The 24,513-nt window shown below is 35.0% G+C and overlaps 2 protein-coding genes and 1 long non-coding RNA gene across 4 annotated transcripts in view; 1 reads left to right on the top strand and 2 right to left on the bottom strand.

Annotated features, from left to right (window-relative positions):
• LOC143914647 (uncharacterized) overlaps positions 1 to 24,513 on the bottom strand; it is a 403,002-nt gene that overhangs the window by 137,251 nt on the left and 241,238 nt on the right. The window lies entirely within an intron of this gene.
• Graf (GTPase regulator associated with FAK) lies at positions 1,378 to 17,402 on the top strand. Of its 2 annotated transcripts, XM_077435319.1 has the most exons (20): positions 1,378 to 1,712; positions 7,253 to 7,410; positions 8,518 to 8,589; positions 8,668 to 8,769; positions 9,002 to 9,119; positions 9,199 to 9,296; positions 9,376 to 9,450; positions 9,520 to 9,595; positions 9,677 to 9,774; positions 9,891 to 10,070; positions 10,167 to 10,294; positions 10,408 to 10,616; positions 10,694 to 10,799; positions 10,888 to 11,118; positions 15,077 to 15,164; positions 15,256 to 15,418; positions 15,496 to 15,850; positions 16,254 to 16,328; positions 16,632 to 16,711; positions 16,881 to 17,402. In XM_077435319.1, exons 1-20 carry the CDS (start codon positions 1,553 to 1,555, stop codon positions 16,970 to 16,972), a joined length of 2,664 nt encoding a protein of 887 aa, XP_077291445.1. In that variant the 5' UTR covers positions 1,378 to 1,552; the 3' UTR covers positions 16,973 to 17,402. The 2 variants fall into 2 exon arrangements, with proteins under 2 accessions (XP_077291445.1, XP_077291446.1); XM_077435320.1 differs by lacking the exon at positions 16,254 to 16,328.
• Tsc1 (tuberous sclerosis 1 protein hamartin) lies at positions 19,342 to 24,131 on the bottom strand. Its single transcript, XM_077435318.1, has one exon. The coding sequence runs from the start codon at positions 24,044 to 24,046 to the stop codon at positions 20,480 to 20,482; it is 3,567 nt and encodes a 1,188-aa protein (XP_077291444.1). The 5' UTR covers positions 24,047 to 24,131; the 3' UTR covers positions 19,342 to 20,479.

Below are 24,513 nucleotides of genomic sequence, written 5' to 3'. Positions count from 1 at the left end.
GCTTCCCCGCCTGGCTCGGCGAGGCAGGGATGAGCGGCATGTTGAAATTGATCGAGGCTGCGTGGCTCGATGTCGGGGGTCACCAGTATGGAGGATGAACGAATGAGACGACTGGCATGTTAATGCACGTGTTTATTATATGACAGCTGAAGACAGAGTGAGTAGCGGCTCTCCGAACCCAGCCGGGTTGGTCCCCACTCGCAGGAAGGCAACCAAACTCGACCATGTCGTATAAGCGAGCCGCCACAGTGTGATAGTGTGATAGATTAGTTATTAGTGGGATAGATTAGTGTGATAGTGTGATAGATTAGTTATAAGTGCGTTATTAGTCGGATACATTAGTGTGATAGTGGGATAGTTCATGCGGAATTTTCGGGTGCCAGATGTTTGGTGATTCGAAAATTCGTAGCCCAGGAAAATTGTCGTACAGAAAACTGTCCAAAATCTCTTCCATCATTTGTGATTCTGATGCATGACAACGAATTTTCAAATCTAAAATGACGGTACGAACTCGAATGTCCGTATCAACATGTGAAGTTCATGGTTCGGTGATTACTGGTCACAAAATACTCGTCACAAAGTCACTAAAATCTCTATAACGGAACATCTGGCAGCCGAAAAGTCCATCATACTAACAATAACTATCATACTAACGAGAACTTGAGTGCCAAAGATTGTGCATTCGCAATTTTCATGGCAAAAATTGTCTTTGTGACCACGGCAAAGTGACGAATAGTCCAATTACCGAAGTTCATATATCTAGTCGAAAATAATAAAAATCTCTTAAAAACATGGATTTGCTGAGCAATATTTGGGCCGTTTTCTGTACGGAAATTTTCCTGTGCGACGAATTTTCGTACGACAGAAGACCCACCCGAGCGATTTTCGCAGCGGCGGTTATCCTGGTAGCGATTCTCATTTGGGATGTAGCCCGTTTGGGTTTGATGCAAACGATCGAAAAGCGCCAGACAGATTAAACCACAGATTAACTAGATGGTTTCTTTAAACGCAATTCTCGACTTCACGAATGAAAAATTGCACATCAGATGACGAGTAACCTTTCGATGTGCACAGATGCCATTATTAAAATGGTAATTATTCAAATTGAGTTGGATCTTTCTGGCGAGTTTAATAAGGCAAAATTCGGAACTAAAGTATCAGAAGCACAGAACGTATACAGGGTAGGTATGTCGAGACTTCGGGTAGATGTCGCTTAGGGTAAGTGCGAGCAGTGCGCACGCATAAGGTACACGTGTCGTTAATGTGTGGTTCAGTCTGTCTGGCGCTTTTCGATCGTTTGCACCGCATCGAACCCGTTTACCTTAAAATTACACGAGTGACGAGATAAAGAGGTTTGCACAAACGGCGTATGGCCACACTGGTGTGTTGTCCTGTTGGCAGTGTTGCGAGTGCGAGTGTGAGTGCGAGTGCGAGGCAAGTGAGTACTCTTCTGTCTGGCAGTGTAGGTGCAGTGGTAGGTGTGGTCGCATCTCGCGTAGAGTATCTGGCGTAGAGTGTTTCGCGTTTTGCGTGACCGGAGACAGGCGTCGAGATGGGGGTGATGCTGATGCCCCTCGAGTTCACGGATTGCCTCACGGACAGTCCCTGGTTTCGAGAGAACTTGCACAAGCACGAGAAGGAGCTCGACCGCACCAGCCAGCAGATCAAGAGGCTCATCAAGGAAGTCAAGGACCTGGTCTTGGCGGCGAGACGTAATCACACATTACATTACTCTACTACTTTCAATTATGTTTCACCTGTACTCGTACTCGTATTTACCGCTTGACAGGTAAACAATCGAGACGCCATTGCGATTCTGTGTGTGTATGTAATTGCGCTAATCTGTGTCACGGGCTCACTTCGCCCCATTTGCACGATTTGACCCGTTTAACATCGCGCAAATCAAATCTGCACCTATTGCACTTTGTCTTTTCGCCGATTTTTTTGCGCTACGATTTGATTTGTTTGGTTTGTGACGCACTCTGACTAATTGACAGGATATATATTGTTTGCCGACGAGCTCATACATTTCATTATTCCAGATGCCGTAACCGTTTCGAATTGTTTATATTAATTTTTTGTCGTGTGAGTGTATTCATAGTGTTTTTATCAGACAATGAATATGTTCAGTATCTGATTAATTTCTACTTTCAACTATGGCTTCGCCGTTTTATTAATAAAATTTTATGAGTGTTGATTCATCGGTTTGTTCATATATTATAAAATGATTTGTTTGTGGCGCGATAAGGTTGTCATTTATCAGATATAAAGAGAGCCGCGGTGGGAAAAAATAATCCAGAGCCCAAAATTCTTCGAATTTCAGTCATAAACTCTATAGTAGGAACTAACCATCACACCCCAAATTAAAAAAAAAATATTTTTATGATTTTCTCCGGAATAGTCAGTTGGACGTCCCAACACGGACCCCTCAAGTAGCCCAAGCCCAGAAACAATATCCCGGCTCTTATGCATTTACCCTTGGTAAAAATCTATTGAAGAAATTAAGTATCTATGGAGTTGTGAATTAATAGAAATTAAAGTCCTTAGAAGACAACTCATCGAGAAAAATACTACTAATAATCCAGAATTGTTATCAATTCCTAATTGGAATGATGCTTACCACTAATGTAATGGGTAAAATTGAATGAAAATATGTCAGAAATAAATGTCATTTGTCATGTCAAAGATAAGAAAAAAAAAGTTACTTGTCATTTATGTAAACGGTAAAATTAAATAATAAAATTATTAGAAAAAAATAAAGTACAAATGTAAGAAAAACGAGGAGGGATCCAGGAGTTTTTCATGGGGGGGTAATTAAAAAAAAGAAAAAACAGTATAACAATATTTTTTTTAGTAGGAAACTTACTTCCATTTTAAAGAAATGTGACTTACATAAATTGCACATAAACAGAGCTGTAGCAATGTTTTTTGTGCTCTTGGCAAATATCTAATTTGGCGCCCCTTTATCTTTTTGCTGTATTAAATAAAAAACTGTATAAATAAAAATAAAATTATAAGAACGCTAAAGCAACAAAAAAAAATTACCAGAGCGGAGACTAACCAATCTTTGCTAAGTTTGACCCACTGAATTCGAATATGATAATGATTTTTGTTGTTTGGGTCTCCTTTACGAGATATGAGGGTTTAAAAAAATGCGCAATTTTTACAGTTTTTTGACTTTCGCGGTTTTTAATTCAAAATCTAGTATTGCTGTGCTCAAAGTGAGTATTGGAATCAATAGTCAGATGTTTTTAATATTGATTGTGATTTTAATTGTTTGAAAATACGTATAATTAATTTTCTAGCGAATTTTAAAAGTCAAAAATATACATTTTTTACGGATTTTTTATCTGTCCTATTTTGCATTTGTTTGGTCAGTTTTTTTATTTCACCACGTTCGTAAGGATTGGTTTTCTATCTCCATATTTTTTATTTTTATCTAAACGTACTAACTCGAGCGGTAATTGCTAAGAAAGACTTTCGTTCAATTTCTGTGAGCGTACACTACAGCCGAAAATCTATAAAAGGTGCACATTTTTTTAAACGCTCATATCTCGTAAAGGAGACCCAAACAACAAAAATCATTATCATATTCGAATTCAGTGGGTCAAACTTAGTAAGGATTGGTTAGTCTCTGCTCTGGTAACTCAAAAACGCGATTTTTGTTGCTCTGTGTAATCTATATTGACGTATTCTATTTTTATTATAAATCTTTAATTTCATTATACTTGGAATTTTCTACTCATATTACCGTTCCAAATGGTCACATGGTTTCACAAAAGAGACCAATAATTTCGAAAATTTGCGAATTCTGAAATCTTCCTATGGGGAGGGGGGGATGATTACCCTCATTACCCCCTCCCCCCCCGTGGATCCGTCCTTAAAGAAAAATTATATAATTTTTTCAACTGAAGGGATAATCGAGTAAAGTCGGGAATAATTCTTTTTCTGATTCGGTAAAACTAAAATGCAATTCTTTTCGCTTCAATATGGTCACTCTTGATTTAATATATTTTTAGGCGGTGAATGTTTTTAAACCCGAATAAATAATGTATAATGTGTTGCCTATTGATAATCAGTTCGTAATTATGCTGAAAATTCGTAAATAAAATTAACATTAGTGCCCCATTTCCAAACCGAAATAGTTTGAAAACCGCTGAAATTTATACCTATTTATCGATCGCTTCAATTATTCAATGCAGACGAGGTCGCTACTGGTTGCTCTCTATGGCTAACGTCATCATTGTTTTGCTATTAATCCATATATAGATGAATAGAACAGTATTGGAATGGTTAAATTCTTGATTGATCGAATAAAAATTGAGTGACTTTATATAAATACATGTAACGCTGGAAAATTGCTATTATGCAAGTATGTCACACCATAAATTTAATAAATATTGTTTACGTGTCTTTTAATAGAAGCATATATGTAATATAAATATAATAGTTGCTTCGTTGACATTTAATATAGTATTAGTAATGAAAATGTAATATAAGATCATTACATTTTCGGTATACATTTTCGATGATTTTTATATTTTGAATTGAAGTAAACGTTTGTCTGAATGATCAAGCTTTAATGGGAATATTAAATTTAACTTGATTGTAATGAGATAAGGTAGGATAATAATCACATTATCCTTTTACATTTGACTATATGTGTATTATGCAATTCTTGGCAGATTTGGGTCACTGTATAAAAAGGTTTAAAGACCCCCCCTACACAGTGTTACAAGTGTACATTGAAATTAGTCATGCTTTCGCATTCAATTGGAAAATAAGCGACAAGTGCAATCAAACAATAGAACAAGAAACAGAAAGGCAGGATTTATACCATGACGCAAATCAGTAGCGACTTTTTTTTAGTCATGTGTTTTCTTATCAATTTTGTATATAATATACCACTTTCCAACATTCTGAAAATTCGGAACGTTCGCCCATTTGTATTTGGAAGTTGTTTTATTTTCAAGTGGATGGTTTTATGTAGTCTTTGCGGTTTTCTTTATTGTTGGTTTAACCAGATAAAAGATAATTTTTATCAGAAGTAAACTATAGTAAATGATTTATGATAACGATTTGAGTCATGTTTTAATTTGAAATTGTCACTATTCATTTTTTCACTTTATCCATTAGATAATACCCGATGAAATTACCTAACTCGATGCTTTCCAATTTATGTTTTTCGTAATTATTGTTATAATAATAACTAAATGTAAGCAAACAGTAACTTTTAGTATAATTTAAACTATTTTTCCAGTTATTAATAAGTTGAAAAGAAGTACTATATGTAAATTGTATATTCACTTAATGAATCATATTTTTGATGGAAACATATTTAAATTTAAAGTAAAAATAAATTAGTTTTTAATTGAAATACCCACAACGATATTAATTGAAATACCCACATCACTTTTTTTTTTACATATTTTGAAAATTATTTTTTTACTAAAATGAGTCAAGGGGGGGGGGCTGGATTTTCAAATTTGCATGGATTTTCTCTCTACGGCCCTGCATATGTATATGTAGGATCCTGGATGCAGAGGGTTCCAAATGATACACATGTAGTAGCTTAGACCAGCGCTTCTTAACCTTTTTTGGACCCGCCGACGACTGCCGAAGATAGACTTCGACTATGCACCGATTATATACGATTGATTATTAACGTTGTTTAGAGCATTTTTCGAGTCGGGAACGTAGTGTAATAGTTAGCGTACTTGCTCTGGGCGCGAGGGGGTAGGATCGACACCGCGTTCTGGAATCAATTTTATAGTTTCAAATATCGTAAAAATATAAATTAATTTCAATAATTTCAATTAAAAATATATTTAAAAAAACTAGTTCAAAACCTCGCTAAAAAAATTATTATAATTACGTATTTTTATATGGCGAGAATGATTTTTCAATTAATGTTTAAAAAAAAAGGGGAATTGAAGAGTTGGATTTGGCGTGGTGTTAGTGGCCGTTAAGCTCAGTTTAGATCAGTGCTACTCAAACTTTTTCAGTTGGCGGACCAGTATATATTTTTCAGTAATTCTCATGGACCAGCATCATATTTTTAAATAAAAAGTTTATGTATGTATATGAGAGAAAATTTGTTGAAATAAAAAATAAAAATAGTATATAAGTAGTAAAATGCCGTGGGAGCCATGCCCCTTCCCCCCCCCTTGGGACGAATTTAATTTCATATATACTGTAAATTTTTCATATTTAAATATACATATATTATATTATTTATAACGGATTTATATTTTTATAAATATTAATTGAAAAACATTTCTTTCACATTCTTTTAATTTATTAATAAACTTTTCCTGAATGGGGTTTTACATCATAGTAGTTTTCTTTAAAAAAAATAACTACAATGTAAGTATCATATCTACTATTATTTACATATATTGTAATGCTATCTAAACAAATCTAAAATCACATAATTTAAATTTTTTTTATGTTCAATTTCAAAATGACCCCCTCCTTGACCATTTTCTGGATAATAGTCGTTTATAATCGGCGGCCCATTACCGCAGGTGCACAGACCAGTAATGGGCCGCGGACCATAGTTTGAGTAGCACTGGTTTAGATCTATATGAGGCTATTTTGAGATCACTGGTTCGACACCGCCACAAGTCTCGACGAAATTAATTTATACAAAGTTTAGGCTTTTTATCGATTCATTCATTATGTTCGGCTAGCGTTAGGACACACACACACACACACACACACACACACACACACACACACACACACACACCCACACACACACACACACATACACACACACACACACACAGAGATTACCGTCTTATGTATATAATGAAAATTTTACTCTGACTGCGCCTCCCTAGAGCTCGTTATGCATCTCCAAAAGTAGAATTTTGGTTTGTGCCTCCCTTGAAAGGGTCTGCGCCTCCCAAGGGGGCCATGTGAACCCAGGTTGAGAAACGCTGGCTTAGATAGTGTTTATTTACGCGTCTTAACTTTGGGCAAGTGACTCCATACACTAACTACACACTCGCACATTCAAAAATCTTTCCTATATGTATATTACGGCATAAAATGGAAAGGTCACATTTTAATTAGTTGTGCAAAAAGGGCATATTATTTTCCTACTTGTCAAAAAATATCAATCGCAATCGAAAAAACAAATAGAACATGCATATTAAAAAGATTGAGAAAAACAAACGAACCTCGACTCAAAATTCTGTTATTCTTATATGTACATGCATTTTATAATTTATATTATTTATTTTAGGACTTTCTACTGCTCAGAGGTCACTTTCCGATTCTTTGGAGCAGTTCGATTTTGAGTGCATTGGACAGTCTTTGACCGAAGATGAACTTGTTATATCAAAATCTCTCAAACAATTTGCTCAGCTCATAAGAATTGTAGAGGACGAACGGGAGAGAATGGTAAGAAACGCATATAATAACATATTTTTACTTTATCGCGAATCAGATACGTTATTGTGATCTAATCCTAATGTATATCTTCGATTTAAAATCTATGACACCCATTTAACAATAAACACTTATTAGATAATACTACGTATGTACATACGTATATGTATATACATATAATAGTGGCACGGATGTTTATAATGTGAACATATTTTAATTTAATAGGCATACTCTACTTTACTTTTCGCGACACGCGTCAATTTATTCGCATAGCGGTTTGTCCTTGTCGACTCGGTTGTCTGTGTATGTTGTATGTTTGGTGTCGACTTTTAACGAAGTGTTGATTGGGTGTCTGGATTCTGTTTCTTATGATGTATCGTAAATGAGCTATCTAATTCCAATCATTCCGCCGCGATGTTATATTATATTACCACATACCTAACACATGCTGTACAAAAACTTAAATTGTGATGTGTATTATTAGACGGATAGATCACCATACAACTGGCTAGAATAGTGGTATTTACGTACACTCAATTCAGGTAATTGATTATTACATATGCTTCAGAGTTTTTTTAATATGCATGTGTGAGTTGAGTGACGATTTTGTATTAATGCTGAAATTTTTATTTAACAGGAATTGTATAATTTGTTATATATGTATATTCACGGTGTTTTGAGTTTGCTAATTCAAGAGACAAATAGCAGAAAACACGACACACACAGTTTTTTTTTATTCACAATAAATTGAAATGGATTCTGTGCATGCAATATTGAATACATTTAGAAAGAAATGTTAATTTTTTTTTTTTGTGAATTGACTTGAAATTAATCTTATTAAATTATTACTTTTATTGATTTGAGTAAGTTCAATGTTAACAAACAGTTTGGATTTAAAATAATATTTTAATTTATTGTGTATGTAGAGTTAAACATTTAATAGAAAGAAAAACAATTTTGTAGTTTTGCAAACAAGTTTTGCTTGGAAATGTTAGCGTATCAAACTAAAATAGTCTGCAATAAATCGTTTTAAAATTATTCATTTTTTCTGGCTAAACATTTGAAATTCAATTATTTTATTACAAAAGATCCTTATAGTTTTCATCTATGTTATTTTAGTTGGATCGAGCCAATGATCAAATTATTCAACCGCTTGAAAAATTTAGAAAAGATCACATCGGTGCAGTGAAGGTTAGTGATTTGTATCAATTTACCTTGTAATAGTTTATATAATATTGATTATTATTTAACGAAAATTATAATTTTCAGGAGGGCAAAAAGAAATTTGATAAAAAAACAGCAAAGTTTTGCCAAAGTCAAGAACGATATCTCAACCTTTCGACCAAAAAACAGGATATAGTTTTACAAGAAGTGAGAAATTACCACTTATTTATCCGCAGTTATTTTTAACCATATGTGTGCTTCATAAGGTACATATGTATACCCACATACCAATTTTGGATGTGGTATGTGGGAAAATACCTACTTAACATATGAATGAATATCATTGTGCTCATTCTCCGATCGATGTTTAAATACGCAGTGAATATATTTAAATTATAATTTTGTTATTTGTTTCGTTTTAAAAAAACCCTGCTTTTAGGCTGATGCATCGTTGGATATGGCAAAACGAGACTTTTGCCAAGCATCTTTAGAGTATGTCTTTCTTCTGCAAGAAGTTCAAGAGCGCAAAAAATTCGAATTTGTTGAAACCTTGCTTGGTATATGTTTATATTTTTTTAAATGAAATTCCAGAGGTTTCAATTATTATTTTCATTCAGTCAATAATAATACTTGCAGGGTTCATGTTTGGATGGCTGACTTTTTACCATCAGGGACATGAAGTGCATAAAGATTGCAAACCGTATATGTCGGAACTACAACTTCGAATACAGAAGGTGTTGTAGGACATCTTAATGTTTTTTTTTTAATAGTTTGATCTGTCTAAAACAATTCATTTTGATATTTTTTTTACAGACGAGGGGAAATTTTGAAGAAACCAGTAAAAAAACTGAATGCCTCATGAAGAAAATGATGGAAATGCGGCAGATGGTAATTATTTTACAATAGGATTTAATGTGTGTTTAGTCCTAAAATTATTAATATTCACCTTTTTCACAGAAACAAGAAGATTCAAGCAGACCGCCTTTCAGTGCTGATTACACTATAGCTGGTTATTTGTTTCTCATGGAAAAAAGTAATTTTATATAATAATTTATTTAATTTTATAATTTTATCATTGTACTATTATTTATATATTTATCCAATGTTTTTGTAGAAGCTTTTGGGACAACCTGGACTAAACAGTATTGCATGTACGAAAAAAGTTCAAAAGAATTTAAAATTACCCCATTCAATCAAATCACCAGCAAAGTGGTATGTTTATATTATACATATTTTAATTTAGTATATGTATGTTTATGTTGGATTTAGTTGTCAGTTTTAGTTAGATTATTATATAAATAGTGTTAAATGTATGTATTATTTTTTAGGCTTCCCCTCCCGATTTATTAACTTTGAGTAGCTGTATTAGACGTATGTCTGACAGTATTGATAAACGATTTTGTTTTGATATAACAGCTGAAGGTAGACCTGGTATCTCGTTTACTCTTCAAGCACTTGGAGAAGATGACCGTAAGGCTTGGCTCGACGCCATGGATGGAAAAGAACCAGTGAGTGATTAATATTTAAATATTGTTTTTGGGAATTTTGAATGTGTTAATCAATCCTTGCCAGACAAACCTGCAATAAACAAGTTTTTTTTTTAGACCTATGCACGACAAAATCTAATGCCAAAATCTGACGAGTGGCCTCTCGATGAAGTGGGTTTAATATTTGTTAATTGTTGCATTGATGCGATTGAAGGTCGAGGGCTAGAAGAACAAGGATTGTATAGGTGTGGATTTTTTGTTTAATTTAAAATTTATCACTTTCAATGTTTAATACTTAATAATTATATGAGAAGAGTTTGCGGCTTATGTTATACAATCACATCAATCTAAATTTTAGGGTGGCTGGAGTATCTTCCAAAGTGACGAAGCTACTCGCAATGGGATTAGACAAAAGAAAAACGTCACAGGAACGTTTGGGTGTTATTCTCGAGGATCATTGTGAATGGGAAACCAAAACACTGACAAGTGCATTAAAAACATATTTGCGTCATTTACCGGAACCTCTTATGACATATAAATATCATAATTCATTTATTATCGCCGCCAGTGGGTTCAGTTTTATCGTACAATTGTATAGAAGTAAAAACTATGGATGTATTATTTCAATGGTGTTAATTTTCCAGAACAAGACTCGAGGCATTTGCGAGTGAACGACATTCATACTTTGATTTATCAAATACCAAAACAAAACTTTAACTTGCTTGAAATCGTCATAAAACATCTCAAAAAGTAAGCGCAATAATTCGATGATATTAATTATTTTGGAGATTTATTTGTATAAAACGCCAGCGAGATTTTTATATATTATTTTTGTTAGGGTGTCTGTTAAGGCAGATAAAAATTTAATGACAGTGTCAAATCTGTCAGTCTGTCTCGGTCCTACACTGTTGAGACCAGAAGAAGAAACGGTGGCGTCCATTATGGATCTTAAATTTTATAATGTAGTGGTCGAAATACTGATTGACAACTACGAGAAGCTGTTTCACAGCCAACCCGAAATTACTTTGGATGTTTCCAACGGAACTCAGATGACACACGGTGAAATGGGGTGAGTTATTTTAAATTTATTTCGCGTGTTTAATGACGATTTGTCCAATTTTCGAATGATGCGAAATATACCCTTAAGTGTGGAGCTGCATTCGATATATGTATATGCATTCGTTATACCATGTGGTGCTCACTGTACATGGAATACTATATTTTTATTTGTATTTATTATTATTTTTTTGTCCCTCTATACTGCTTTATTTTTTATATTTTATTCTGTATGTGTGCCAATTTAAATAAATAAATGAATAAAAATTTGTGTCTTATAAAAAATATATGAAAAGAAAGCTCTCTCAACCAGTTCAGTGCTAGTAAACGGCAACAGAAATTTAAGTGCTTTGTCAGCAAGCTGTTCATATTCTTCACTAATATCTATGTAGCTAAAAATTAATAACCTTATTTTTTTAAATGCTATCACTTGATAGTTCAATGAAGTTCTCCTTTTCTTCATTGATAATGACGTAGCAGTCCGAAAGTTGTCATTATCAAAGGGGTTTGAAAACCGATTGTTTGCTTCTTCAGGTTTGGAGAAATACTGCGTAAAATACGATTTCAGTCCTATTAAATGTTAAAATTATTATTTCACATATTCCGAGACAAACGTACCTTGTTTTCAGATAATAAATTATGACTAGTACGCGCATAAGCGATCGGATTACTTACCATCTCGCTTGCACCAACGCTATCGTCATATATGTGTACACACACGGGCACCAATGAAAGCTTTTCTAACGTAATTACCGCTCGAGAGTACGTTTAGATAAAAAAAATATTGAGATAGAAAACCAATCCTTATAAACGTGGTAAAATAAAAAGCTGGCCAAATAAACGCATAATAGCATGAAAAAAAAATGTGTAAAAAAATTTTAAAACAATGAAATATCACAATCAATAGCAAAAACATCTGACTATTGATTCCAATACTCATTTTGAACACATAAATACTAAGTTTTGATTTACTGACCGCAAAAGCCAAAAAATGGGATTTTTTTACATTTTTTAAATTGCTTGTATCTCATATGCTGCGTACGCACCAAGCCAACGAACGGCCCCCAGGCCAACTTTTAAAACCAGTAGCGTACAAAATATCGAAATAAAAATTAAATTAAAAAATTGAAATTAAATATCGAAATTAAAACTATTATTATTATTATATTAAAATTAAATTCAAATATCAAAATAAAATTATAATCGTTATATTAAAATTAAAATAAAATATTGAAAGTTAAAACAGAACATACACAATTTAAATAAATTTTCGAGATTGAGCTAAAATTAGATCGTCAACAATCACATACAGGTAGTCCTCGACTTACGATGTTTTGACTTACGAAGATACGCACTAAGATCGAAAAAAAATCAAAGAATTATTATTTTTACTTCCTCATAAATCACCGCTACTGAGAGTATATCATGTAATAGTATGTGTAATCGTACGTTCGTCGATAATTCGTTGTATCAGCGGTACATCAAACGGTTTTTTTTTGTCATCACAAAAAGAAATAGTATTAATAAATAAATCAGCTCAGAGGTAAAATTTATCGGATGATGTGTGATTTTTGTTTGCGATTGCCGACCGATATAGAATTCTCTATTAATTTTATTTCGACGAAAGAAAAAAAAAACCCTTTGACAAAACACCAACGTCGGTTTTTTGTCAAATGTTTTTTTTACCGATCCACGAAATTGTTTCGATACACGAAATTGTGTGTGAATACAGTAGCATATCGTGACGACTTTTAAGAAATAATAACAAGATTATTTTTCGCTCGTAAGCAGAGAAATTATAATATTTCTCTGGTTGTAAATGCGTATCGTCGTAATTCAAAACATTGTTGTAATTCAAAACATCAACGATGATCTAATTTTAGCTCAATCTCGCTCCTTAGTTTAATTTTGATACTTGATTTCAATTTTTTAATTTAATTTTTATTTCGATATTTTGTATGCTACTTGTTTTAAAAGTTGGCCTGTGGGCCGTTCGTTGGTTTGGTGCGTACGCGTACGCAGCAATAAACGAGAGTGAACTTACAAAAATCATTATCATATTCGAATTCAGTGGGTCAAACTTAGTAACGATTGATTAGTCCCCACTCTGGTAATTTTTTGTTGTTGCTAGTGTTTTCATTCGCCCAAGAAACGCTAGGTAGTTGTGTATAAAATAAATTATCAATTTGAGATACATACATACATACATATGTAATCAGATTTAAGATAATAGTTTGCCTTGATAATCACCTTGGTACATTATTTTTTTTTTTTATTTACTTTACTACATTTTTAATTAATTAAGCGATAAACTAAGCACTAAGCGATTCATAGACATCAATTTTTAAATTTCTAAATAATTGTAAATATACACGTAATTGTGTGAAAAGCCGTAAGGCCGTAATGAAAGTGCCTACACAAGAAGTTTCTTTGTAAACTACTTTTTTCGAAAACAAGAATATGATAAAAAAGAGTCAAAATATGTAGTTGTTGTGTGTTTTCCAATATTGTCTGACCAACTTACGGAATTGAGCGATGTTTTATTCGCTTAATTATTTAATCATCAATGCACACCTGGTCTACATACATCGTAGGCTTTTTTAACAAAATATAACGGATAATTTATTTTAATTATGGTTTAATATCAAGCCAGGAGAGGCAAAGAAAATGTATTTTTTAATTTCGAAAATATTTATTTTCGATCAAAATCAAATTCTTGCTGACACAGCATCTCGAAAATATCTCGTTTTTTTTTGGTGTAAGCAACTCAAGGTGTTTTCAAGGACAAGAAATGATTTCAATGGAAGGCAGTTGTCTCCTTTATATGTGTGTGTTTGTGTGCATTTGCACCTGGCGTTGCAACACGTGTCTTCCCGCAACAAACATCTGCCGTTTTTGTACTTATTATTGAAAAGACGCAAGCGCCAATCCCATTAGCTTGCGATATTCTCAGATTTTTCTTCGGTTTGTTTTATTACCCTACTTACAACATGTGTATATATTATCCATTACACATCAAACATAATACATATAAATACGGTTTTTTATTTATTTTTTATGATGTACATACATAGTTAGATATACCATAATATAAGCGCTTAAAATGTTTTATTTCTCTGTTGGATTTTCGGGATTGATAATGTTTTTATTGAAGTTGAGCGTATTTGGGTCGAACAGGTTTTTTTTTGTCAGTAGTGGCATATGCGAGCGACTTACGCCGTTTCGGTAGTGAGGCGCGCGTGCTCGCTTATAATGGGGGTTCAGATTTTCGAGGTGTTTCGTAGATCACTTGCTCTGCTACCTTTGTACCAGCTGCTCGCTTTTCGTTCATCTCTCGAATCTCAGACGCCGGTTTTTAAAATGATCATCTGCCTTTCTGGATACGTTATTGGAGGGTGTGTACTAATTCTATTACATACATACATATTGTTTTGTTTTTTTTTTAATTTAAATTTAAATTTAGACATTTATAAATATCGCCGCAAAGTCGTATATACTTTAATAGTTTCAGAATTTAAGGAATTCAATTTTGAACAAAAATAATCATAGATTTATTTGCACAGTGTCGTTTACACTTCTCCATTATTGTTTTGATTATAATTTTTTTGTAATGTTATTAATGTGCTGTTTTGTTTTAAGTTAATTTCAATGAATGTGAGCTACTATCGTTTTAAGTAATATTTCTTAAGCTAAAATTGTATATATGCAATGTATGTATGTATGGGGTCTACCTCACGGGCCCGAATGTGAAACGCCCGAAAACGCAAATATCGTAAGGCAAAGATCGAAAATCGAAAGATCTTAAGTCGAAAGATCAAAAAAAAAAGGGTGCATGGTAAACGGTACATACTCACTTAATTTGCGCGAGCAGGATACAACAGGAACAAGAGGAACAGGCTTTTCCTCCCGTATGTATGTATGTACGTATATCTGAATAAATTGCGTTTTAATTTATATAAATTTATTTTCAGCTTGCCTAGTACTGGAAATACAGCAGGACCTCAATCGCCATCTCACATCCGCAGTCCACGGTATTCTACAAGCCAACCTGTTACACATGTATGCACATTTGTACTCTGTCGTATATTAATTTATAAAATAAAACTTGAAATTAGGCTTATTTATGTATGAAATTGTTTATTTTCATTAGGCTGTTACAAAAACGTACTATGATGGTCCACTAGCAGTTCCTGCGAATATGGGAGCTAGACCTCAGCCGCCTGCTTATCAGCCTCCACCAGCCGCCAGGCCTTACAGCCCACCTCAAAGACAAGCGTTGCAACATCATTCAGCCTCCGGATTATCGCATCCCAGTAATTAATTTTCCACGTTTATATTTTTATAAATGCTTTTTGTGGTATTTCAACTGATTTTTAATGTTATGTTTTAGGTTTAGATCAACACAGAGACACTTTACTGAACTCGACGAGTAGTTCTAATGAATCTGTATCTTCGATATCGTCTCGGGATGTGTCGTCTCTTTCCGGCGCTCACAGTTCACTACTGGTTCATCCGAGTAATCACTCTCAATTAATCCACAACCAATTCAGTCTGCCACAACATGCGAATCTTAGCAGTAGTCAGGGTCAATTGAACATGAACAGCCAAAATCAACTTATAGTGTCGAGCAATCACGGATCACCAATTAATCATCACGGATCTCCAGTCAAAACTAGAAGAATTGTAAATCACGCGTTGGGTGCTCATTACGCTGCGAATTTTAGACCGCAGTCACACCCTAATATGTAATAAATATATTTATATACATTTTTATTTCACTGTGGTCGTTGGTGCATGCACGACTTGGAAATATTCAAATTTTGCACAATTTCCTTTCTAACATGCACTGTATAGAATTATTATATGTAAATAGGTTTATAATTTCTAATATATTATGAAATTGTATGGATATTATTTTATATGTATTTAATATGAATTGAAACATGGTGGTTTGAAATTTATATGAAATCTACATATAATGTCAACAAATTGAGACAAATTATTAACACATTTGCATCATTTTTCTTCATTAATTAACCTGCTCAATTCAACAAAATAATAAAAAGCAGAATTGAGCATTTTTGCGTTAAATAATTTTCACTGAATTTGCATGCTTCTCTGGTACTAATATGTGGGACAAATTCACAGTTCCCAAGCATCCTCTGGATCCACTACTGCAATTGACCAACAATCAGGATCTAATAATACCAATAATCCACCAAGGTGAATCTTTACCTTTTCTTCGAAAGATGTTTAATTTATTTTTTTATTATGTACCTTGTTTTATTTTCTTTTTTAATTTTATTTAACTAAGTTCTACACTACTTATACAATAATTTATAAAAAAATTGGTATTTAAATGATTTTTTTTTTGTTTTCTTATTTGTCCCTTTTCTTCCTTTTCTTTTAATTCAATAAATATTTTAAAATACAAAAAATTAACACGCTTTTACATATTTCTGGCTAAGACTAATTGGAAGTTTACCAATGTATCATATTTTCTAATCTTTATCTACTTCCTTGCAGAAGAGTCAGAACTTTATATGCTTGTGTTGGAGAAAATGACGAAGAACTCTCGTTTGAGCCCAATCAGATTATTACTAATGGTAAAGTATTCAGAATTTGAAACAAGTTTTATTGAAATTCGAAATAATATTTAATCAACTGTTTGGAAAAATATAAGAATAAATACAATAGCCGATGTTTAATTTTAAGAAAATTGTGGTTATTTAAAATAATGCAAATCTTAACCATTATTTTTGTGTAAATCCACAGTTATATCTTCAGCAGAACCCGGTTGGCTAAGAGGAACTTTGAATGGAAAGACCGGTTTAATACCAGAGAATTACGTAGCGGCACTTCCTTGATGTCACTCCTTGAACTATCATATTAAGTCAATACCAAATAAAATTCAACGATCATCGCTATCGTTCAAATTGCGTTTACATAAATAAGAAGATTGCCTTTTTAATCGATTTTGAAATATAAAAAGACTAACTTAAATGCACCAATATACAGATTGTCACCTTTTTAGAATTTTTTTATAAATTCAATATACAAATGTACTTTAACTCATTTTAATAATTGTTAAAATAATACGTAACAGTGAAGGTAAGCGACCTTTGGTTTAAATGACATTTGCAAGGCTGGTTCATCGTACATACTGTGTGCCATTATTCCACCAGCCGGCATTTGACTAATGTGGCGAATAAGCCTTATATTACGTCTAGGCTTAAAATATATATTAAATAAAATTACATAATACATAAGAAATGCAATATCATACAAATTGATGTCGTCTTATGATTGTTTAAATTATTTTATTAGTCATGTGCCTTTATATTTGATATCAGTATTTTTTTGTTGGTTTTTAATATAAAAATATATACATTCAGTATTTATTCCTATGTATGTACGTACTTTTTTTATATACATATATATATATATATATATATATATATATATATATATATATATATATATATAATATAAAAAATAATAATTGAAAAAGTAACATATCGTGAACTAAAACTTTGCCATTTTATAATTAGTGAATAAAATTTATGTAATTATCACTGTACCATTTTAACATTTGGTAACTGTAGAATATTTATGCGTATCATCACTCAAAATATTGATGATAATATACAAGTTTCAATAATAGAGTAAGCATTATGATATGGTTATATAAGGCTTTCCTTGAAAATCGCATACAAAATATAATGTATTAATTGCATTTAGAAATACTTTCAAATCCATTGTAGTTTTTTTAGTAAGATTAATAGTAACCGATTTGAATATATTTATAACACCGAAAAATATATTGTTTAAGTGATTTAACCGATTAAAAATTAATTTATTCTAAGCGGGTTGGATTTAATCAAAATTTGATTATATCACATTTTATCTTTCTTTCATTACCATCTGTATTGTATTACTATACTAAAATACATATTATAGATTAAATAATGTCAATGAAACTATAAAGTATTAGCTTTTCATGTAATAGTTGTGCTTTTATATTGATAATATAGGATTAAAGCATTAGCAAGATTAGTTCAATTAAATAGTGATGTATTCCATTTGAAGAGCTATATCTGAATTACATTCCTAAAGCAATTCCATAATATATGTACAATTATAAAATTCAATGTTAATTTATATTTTTTGTCTCGCATTCTAATCGTAATTAATACAAATTGAAAATTTTCTATCAATATACATATTAGATGAAAAGGAATGTGTAATTTACTGCAACAAAAATTGTTAATTTGCCATAAATTTTTTAAAGCTTATGATCGTAATAGTACAAAAATTATTGGGTTAGGAGAGCTTTTATTATCCAAAAATTATGAAAACTATTTATTTGTTAATAATATATACAAAATTGTTACTATGTGGGCATTGATTGCTTCTTTATTCTACAATTACAACTTCTAGCCATGAATTGTAGGATATGACTCAACAAGAACTATTTTGTATATTTACAGAGTGCTTATTTATAAAATGTTTTATTTGTTATTTAATTTGAAGAATTAATGTTATATTTGATATCATCTCTGATGACAGCCAAAGCTTCAAGTTTGTCGTTTTTTAGAATTTTTATTATAAATTGTACATATACCCATGAGCAAATGGTCTATTAGCGCAATTGATAATTGTTGTGTATTAATAATTTTAGGTCAATCGTACTGTGAAAGTCCATACATTTTACTTATATGTATTTATTAATATACTCGTATAAATATACAATCGAGTATTATTGAAATTCCCATTTTGTATTTTGATAATATATTTGCCAAGTCGTTACATTTGGACAATTAAAATTTAAAACGAATTACAGAAGTCAAATTAAAGTCTGAAATAAATGTATTACATTCCCATGTAATGTGTAAAATGTTCCTTCCGTTGGTAATTTCATACAAAATATTGTAAATATTTTTGGAAAAAATCCACATTTTATACTTCTCTCTTGACTGATCGTTTCCGCGTATTAAAATTAACTAGCCATCATAGCGCCAGTCAACGGCTGTATTATATGTAAACTGTAATATTTTTACTTTGCTAATTATTTATATAAATTGTAACATTTGTTTATTTTTTATGTATATAATCAATTATTAAAAACATTTATTTAAAAAAAATTGCATTCGAATTTTTCACACAAATCCCGTCATCATTTATCATGCATCTTAAGGTTGATAGGATTCATCGAATGAAACTCCTCGATTTTTAAAAGCAAAATATATTTTTTATTAAAATGTTTATAATATAATATTTCCAAAACAAGTTTAACAATATACTAACATTAAAACAAATGATGGTAAATTATTTTTGTCACATTGCTCAATAAAATGAAAATTAGAACTAAAAAAATTACAGAACATACAAAAATTTCCAAGTAATTGAATAAAAATATGCAATTGTACAATTTTCATTGAAAATATGCAACATATTACATGTGTATTTAAACCGTTAACTCGTTTAATGTGCTCGATGAGTTCACACATTTTACAGTAATTCTTGGTTGACCGTAGTATTGCACAAGGTAAATCAAATCAGATGATTAATTTAAGTAATTACATTTCGAAGATTCAGTTCGTATATATACATATATCGGAGCAGATTGGCACACAAACATAAAACTGCCATTAAAAATGAACTACCGTATTTTGGCTAGAAAATAATAAACATGAATCACCATGGCAGTAGTCAAAAATTTCATTTCAAGAGTAGTATAAAATTGAACGGTGACGTCTATAAGTGAAACTCATAATTGTTCAATTTTGCATAAAAAAATTCACAATAATGCGATTGTTGCAAATTAAAAAATAAAGCAAACTTTTCTTATTTTCATTTATGTATGTACATAGTTATATGCCAATTTCGAAATATTGTCAGCAACAATGAATTTATTGAATAATATAATATAAGTAATTATGTATGACTAATTAATCAGAGAAATATTGAAATAATGATTTCCCACTCTCTCAAGTCTCACCCGAATGAAGTTCATAGGAAAAACGTAACATTTAACATCCACTGTTTCAAAAAACCTTTATAAAACAAAGGTCGACGCTGACAAAGTGCTAATTCAACGAGAGTCAGTTTATGCTTTATAAATTTATCACAGTTTGTATGGTATAATATATAGTTATTTTTCAACACAGTTATTATATTTACACAGGCCTATCTTACGGTCATCGGTCATTCTACATTTAAAAGCTGAAACGTTACAAAAATACAATATAATCGCATTCTGAAATCATCCGATCAATAGTTAAACCCAAACAAGTAAACAATGCAATATTGTGTATTCGATTTGAATTTTGCCATATTTAGGAAAAACTATCATAATTCTTATTAGTAATCAGTCAGTGAGTATCGTCTTCAAATATAGCGTTATTTACAGAGTTTGAAGCGGTTTCTTCTATGGTTTCCTGGACGTTAACTATCACTTGTAGATTTCTGATTTCATCTACCCTGGAGGCTAGCAACGGTGCGTGCCCTTCGGAAGAAGCCAGAGATGCCGAGAGCGGAGAACTTTGCGGACTGAACCCCGACGTCAAATCTCTGGAGAGAGTTTGCGGAGATTGAGGGACTCTCTGTAATAGTTCTAGACAGTGTGCCTCCATGCGTTGATTTATGCGCTTGACGCTTTGGTATTTGTCCTCGACCGATTTTAATTTTTCACTATACTCTTCTTTGACTAGCCTTAGTTGTTTCTTCAATTCTTGAGTTGCAAAATCTTTGCATGAAATTAACGCTTCTAATTCCGTTTCCCTAGTTTGAAAGTATTCCATTTTGGACGTTTGCATTTGTAGCATAGCTTGCATGTTAGTTACCTGCTCTTTAAACTGTTGTGTCAATTTGTTGATTAGCATATCCGTCTTCGACGGTATCATGTTGAGCACTTCCCTATACCTTGCATCCTTCTCTCCACAAATTATCAGCTCTCTTTGGAGTTGCTTGATGCATTCAATTTGACGCTCTCCCAATTCGGACTTTCGTATAGCACGTTGTAGTTGTTGCGATACGTCGAACAGGGTAGCGCGTAGATTTTGAACATCGACACAAGTCTCGTTATTAGAACTGTGCTCTTCCAGGAGACGCGCATACAGCCTTTCTTTTTCTTCGCGTTCTGCCGACAGTTCAATATCGCGCAATCGTATTTGATGTTGCCAGTATTTAACGTTTTCTTGGTTTTGTTTTTCTAAAAGCTGCATGTTTTGTTTTTGCTTCGTCACCTGCAGTCTGAGATCGTCTATTTCAGTTTGTAGCAAGGACATCTGTTGCCTCAAAGCTAGATTTTGTTCTTCGGTCGCGCGGTTCTTTCGAGATCTGCCGAGAAGTCTTCTGTTTCTGGAAGCGTGAACCTCTCTACCGTATTTCTCATAAGACAATTCCAATTGTAAAAGTTCCAATCTTTGTTTGAGTGTGGTAATTTCGTCTACCGCTCTTTTATCGTGTACGTCTTTCGACTTATTTTGAGCTGAAACTTCAATATACTTGTCAATTTGCCTATACGATAAATAATCGAGTTCTTCCGGATGTATAGCGTTTGCAGGTTTGACCGTCTGATCGCAAACGTTTTGTAAAATGTCCGCAAATAAATATTCATAGCCGATCGGCCATATTTCGATCGTTTGCGTCTCTTCATTTTTGCTACATTTTTTATATCCTATGGATTCTATATTACCATTTTCAAACGACACAATCGTTCTCGCATTCACGGCTTCCTTGTCTTTTTCTATAGTATCCGGGGTAGATTTTTCTTCGACGGTGTGAATCTCAGGACAAGACATCGATTTACGTAAATTGATTTTCTTTTTGCGCATGTAGCAACATAGTACGCCGCTGGTGTCGGTTTCCAACGGAGATTCGGCGACGTAACTAGCTGAAGGTTCGTGTATGCATTGACTGTGGAAACGAGATCTGTCCGCTACGCGACGAGCAATTTCCAACATCGAGTTAGAGTGGGGCATGTGCAGTCCATGTTTCTTTTCAATGCAGTGCCTAGCCTCTCCTTCGCAGACCGTGTCGTCTTCGACCCAATGCTCGTCGCCTTCCTCGTGACTTTCTTCGTGATGTTGTCGACTGCCACTGCCGGTTACCTTGGGATCTGGATCGTTCAATACGCTGTGAACGTCGCGGTTGATCGATGTACTCCTCATCATTTCGCCGCGTTTACTCAACTCCATAATTTCTCGGTCTTCTTTATTTATATTTTCGGCAGGATTGAAGTTAAAAGTGGAGGCGTTATTAGCCGCAGGGTCGAAAGGCATTCCGTCTTTTTGAGGTTTGGGTTTAGCTAAGAGCCAATCGGTAGTGCCGGAAATCGGAGCCGCCGTACCTAAAGGCACGGGCGAATTGGGAACCGAAGACACGGCAGCGGTACTGGGCGCCCACTTTTTCAACGGACTTCCGAACTGTTGTTTCTGCGGAGACGGAACCAACGTGGGAAAGTTTTCGATCGTCTGCTGTTGCGATCTGTCGTACATGACGCGATTGAGCCTGTTTAGAGTGTAAACTGCATCTTTACGCTCTTCGGTGCTCTCCACCGAATACATTCGATTGAACGGAGACAATTCTTTTTTGAGAGGCGACGGAGGTTGAGAGTACGACGAGGATGACTGTTGCACGAGATACTGTTGATTGGTTTGATTTTGAGTGTGTCTCGTATTGAGAGCCCTCACGACGGGACTGTTGGGGAAATTGAAACGTTGTCTGGTGTCTTTGATGGGAGTGTTTTCCGGGGTGGCCTCTATCGCGGCCTCGGGGGGAGATCCGCTGTCTTGTTGCTTTCCGACCGAGACCATTTGGGAGACGGGCGTCTGCGAGGCGGACGTATCGTGGGAGGTCATACCCGTGAGCGGCAGCGGAGTCTGAGGTGCCGAGAGCGCTCCGCAAGTGTCCGATAGAGAGAACCAAGAATCGGCGCCAGGTTGGATGGATTCGCACCGGCGCGACACGGCAGCAACGGAGAGCGGTTCCGTAGTTTTGCTCATGGTGGTCTGAGATTCGGTCAAGTTGGGCGTAGAATTGGAAGCTTTCGAGGGATGGAGATGAGGAGCGGCCAAGCTGGACACGTCCGTGCCGCATCGCGATCTGAATCGACCGTCGTCGTCCGAGGGCCGGGCGCATCGAGCTCCTTCCGAGGAAAATCTACGGCACTCGACGACCACGTCGTGATGTTCCATCTTCTTCCAGCGAGCGTTGTCCGTCTCGCTGTTTTTAGACGCCGTGATGAGGAGCGGATGCATGCGAACGGATTCCAGCATGGGACGGACGGTGTGAGCGAACACTTCCAAATTTTCCTTTTTGACGTACTCCCGTCTGAGGTAGTCTACGAAGTTGCACGGGAACATGGCGTAGAGGTTTTGAAAGAGACCGTAGAGGGCGAGCTGGAGATGGTCTCGGTGAGGGTCGGCGGCGGTGCGACCTTCCCAAGCGGCCAGGCGGCCGAACACCTCGAAGATGTCCTGGAAGTAGGGGCTGATGAAGGTGGGGATCATGGGCAGCAGGGTGATGAGCAGGAGCAGGCCGCTGAGCAGGGGCACGGGCTCGCACTCGTCGCGGAGCAGGTGCAGCAGGTCCCGGAAGAGGGGGTGCTTGGGCAGTTTGTGCAACCAGAGCGGCTGGCGGCGCACGACGTGGGCGAGCAGCGCCAGGGTCTGCGTGCGCGCCGGCGCCGACGCCATTCGCAGCAGATCCGCCGTCCGGTCCAGCAGCACCTTGTCGTGGGGCGGAGGCACCTTCACCAGCACGTCCGCCACGCGCGCGGACCCCGTCGTCAGCTGGTACTCCACCAGCCCCACCACCAGCCACGAGTCCTTGCAGCCCGCCAGCAGCTCCGACAGCTTCGAGCGCACGTCGGCCGCCTCCTGGTGGCGCGTCGACTCCAGCGCCCGCAGCATCAGCGACACCTCCGCGCTGGACATCGCGACCGCTCCACACCACCGCTCCACACCACCGCTTCACACCACCGACCCACCGCTCCACCACAACACCACTGCCACTGCCACTGCCACTGCCACCGCACACTTTACGCCCATTACACTCGCCCACTCTCTTACTACACCATGTAGGTAGATATTGCTCGATTTTTAGAAACGCTTCCACTCTCGACGCTCTTCTCCTCGAAGCGAACACATCCCTAGACTCATTTCTAGAATATTATTTGAGAAATAAACACAAACGACACCGAGCACCTACTTTCGAATTTTTACATCGGACGATTATCAAAAAGAAATGAATCGTATAACGCGACGTTCTCCCGTCGTCCCATAGGGCAGCACTCGCCCTTTATTTCGAGTGGCCACCCAGGGAAAAGCCTTATAGGCGCGCGCGCATGTAGAGGACCTCCCTCTCACCCGCGATCGCCCGTCGAAGAAAGATCTCTCCTGTG

Source organism: Arctopsyche grandis, chromosome 7 (genome assembly GCF_051622035.1).
Source record: "Arctopsyche grandis isolate Sample6627 chromosome 7, ASM5162203v2, whole genome shotgun sequence".
Lineage (NCBI taxonomy): Eukaryota > Metazoa > Arthropoda > Insecta > Trichoptera > Hydropsychidae > Arctopsyche > Arctopsyche grandis.
This window is presented reverse-complemented; position numbering and strand designations above follow the sequence as displayed.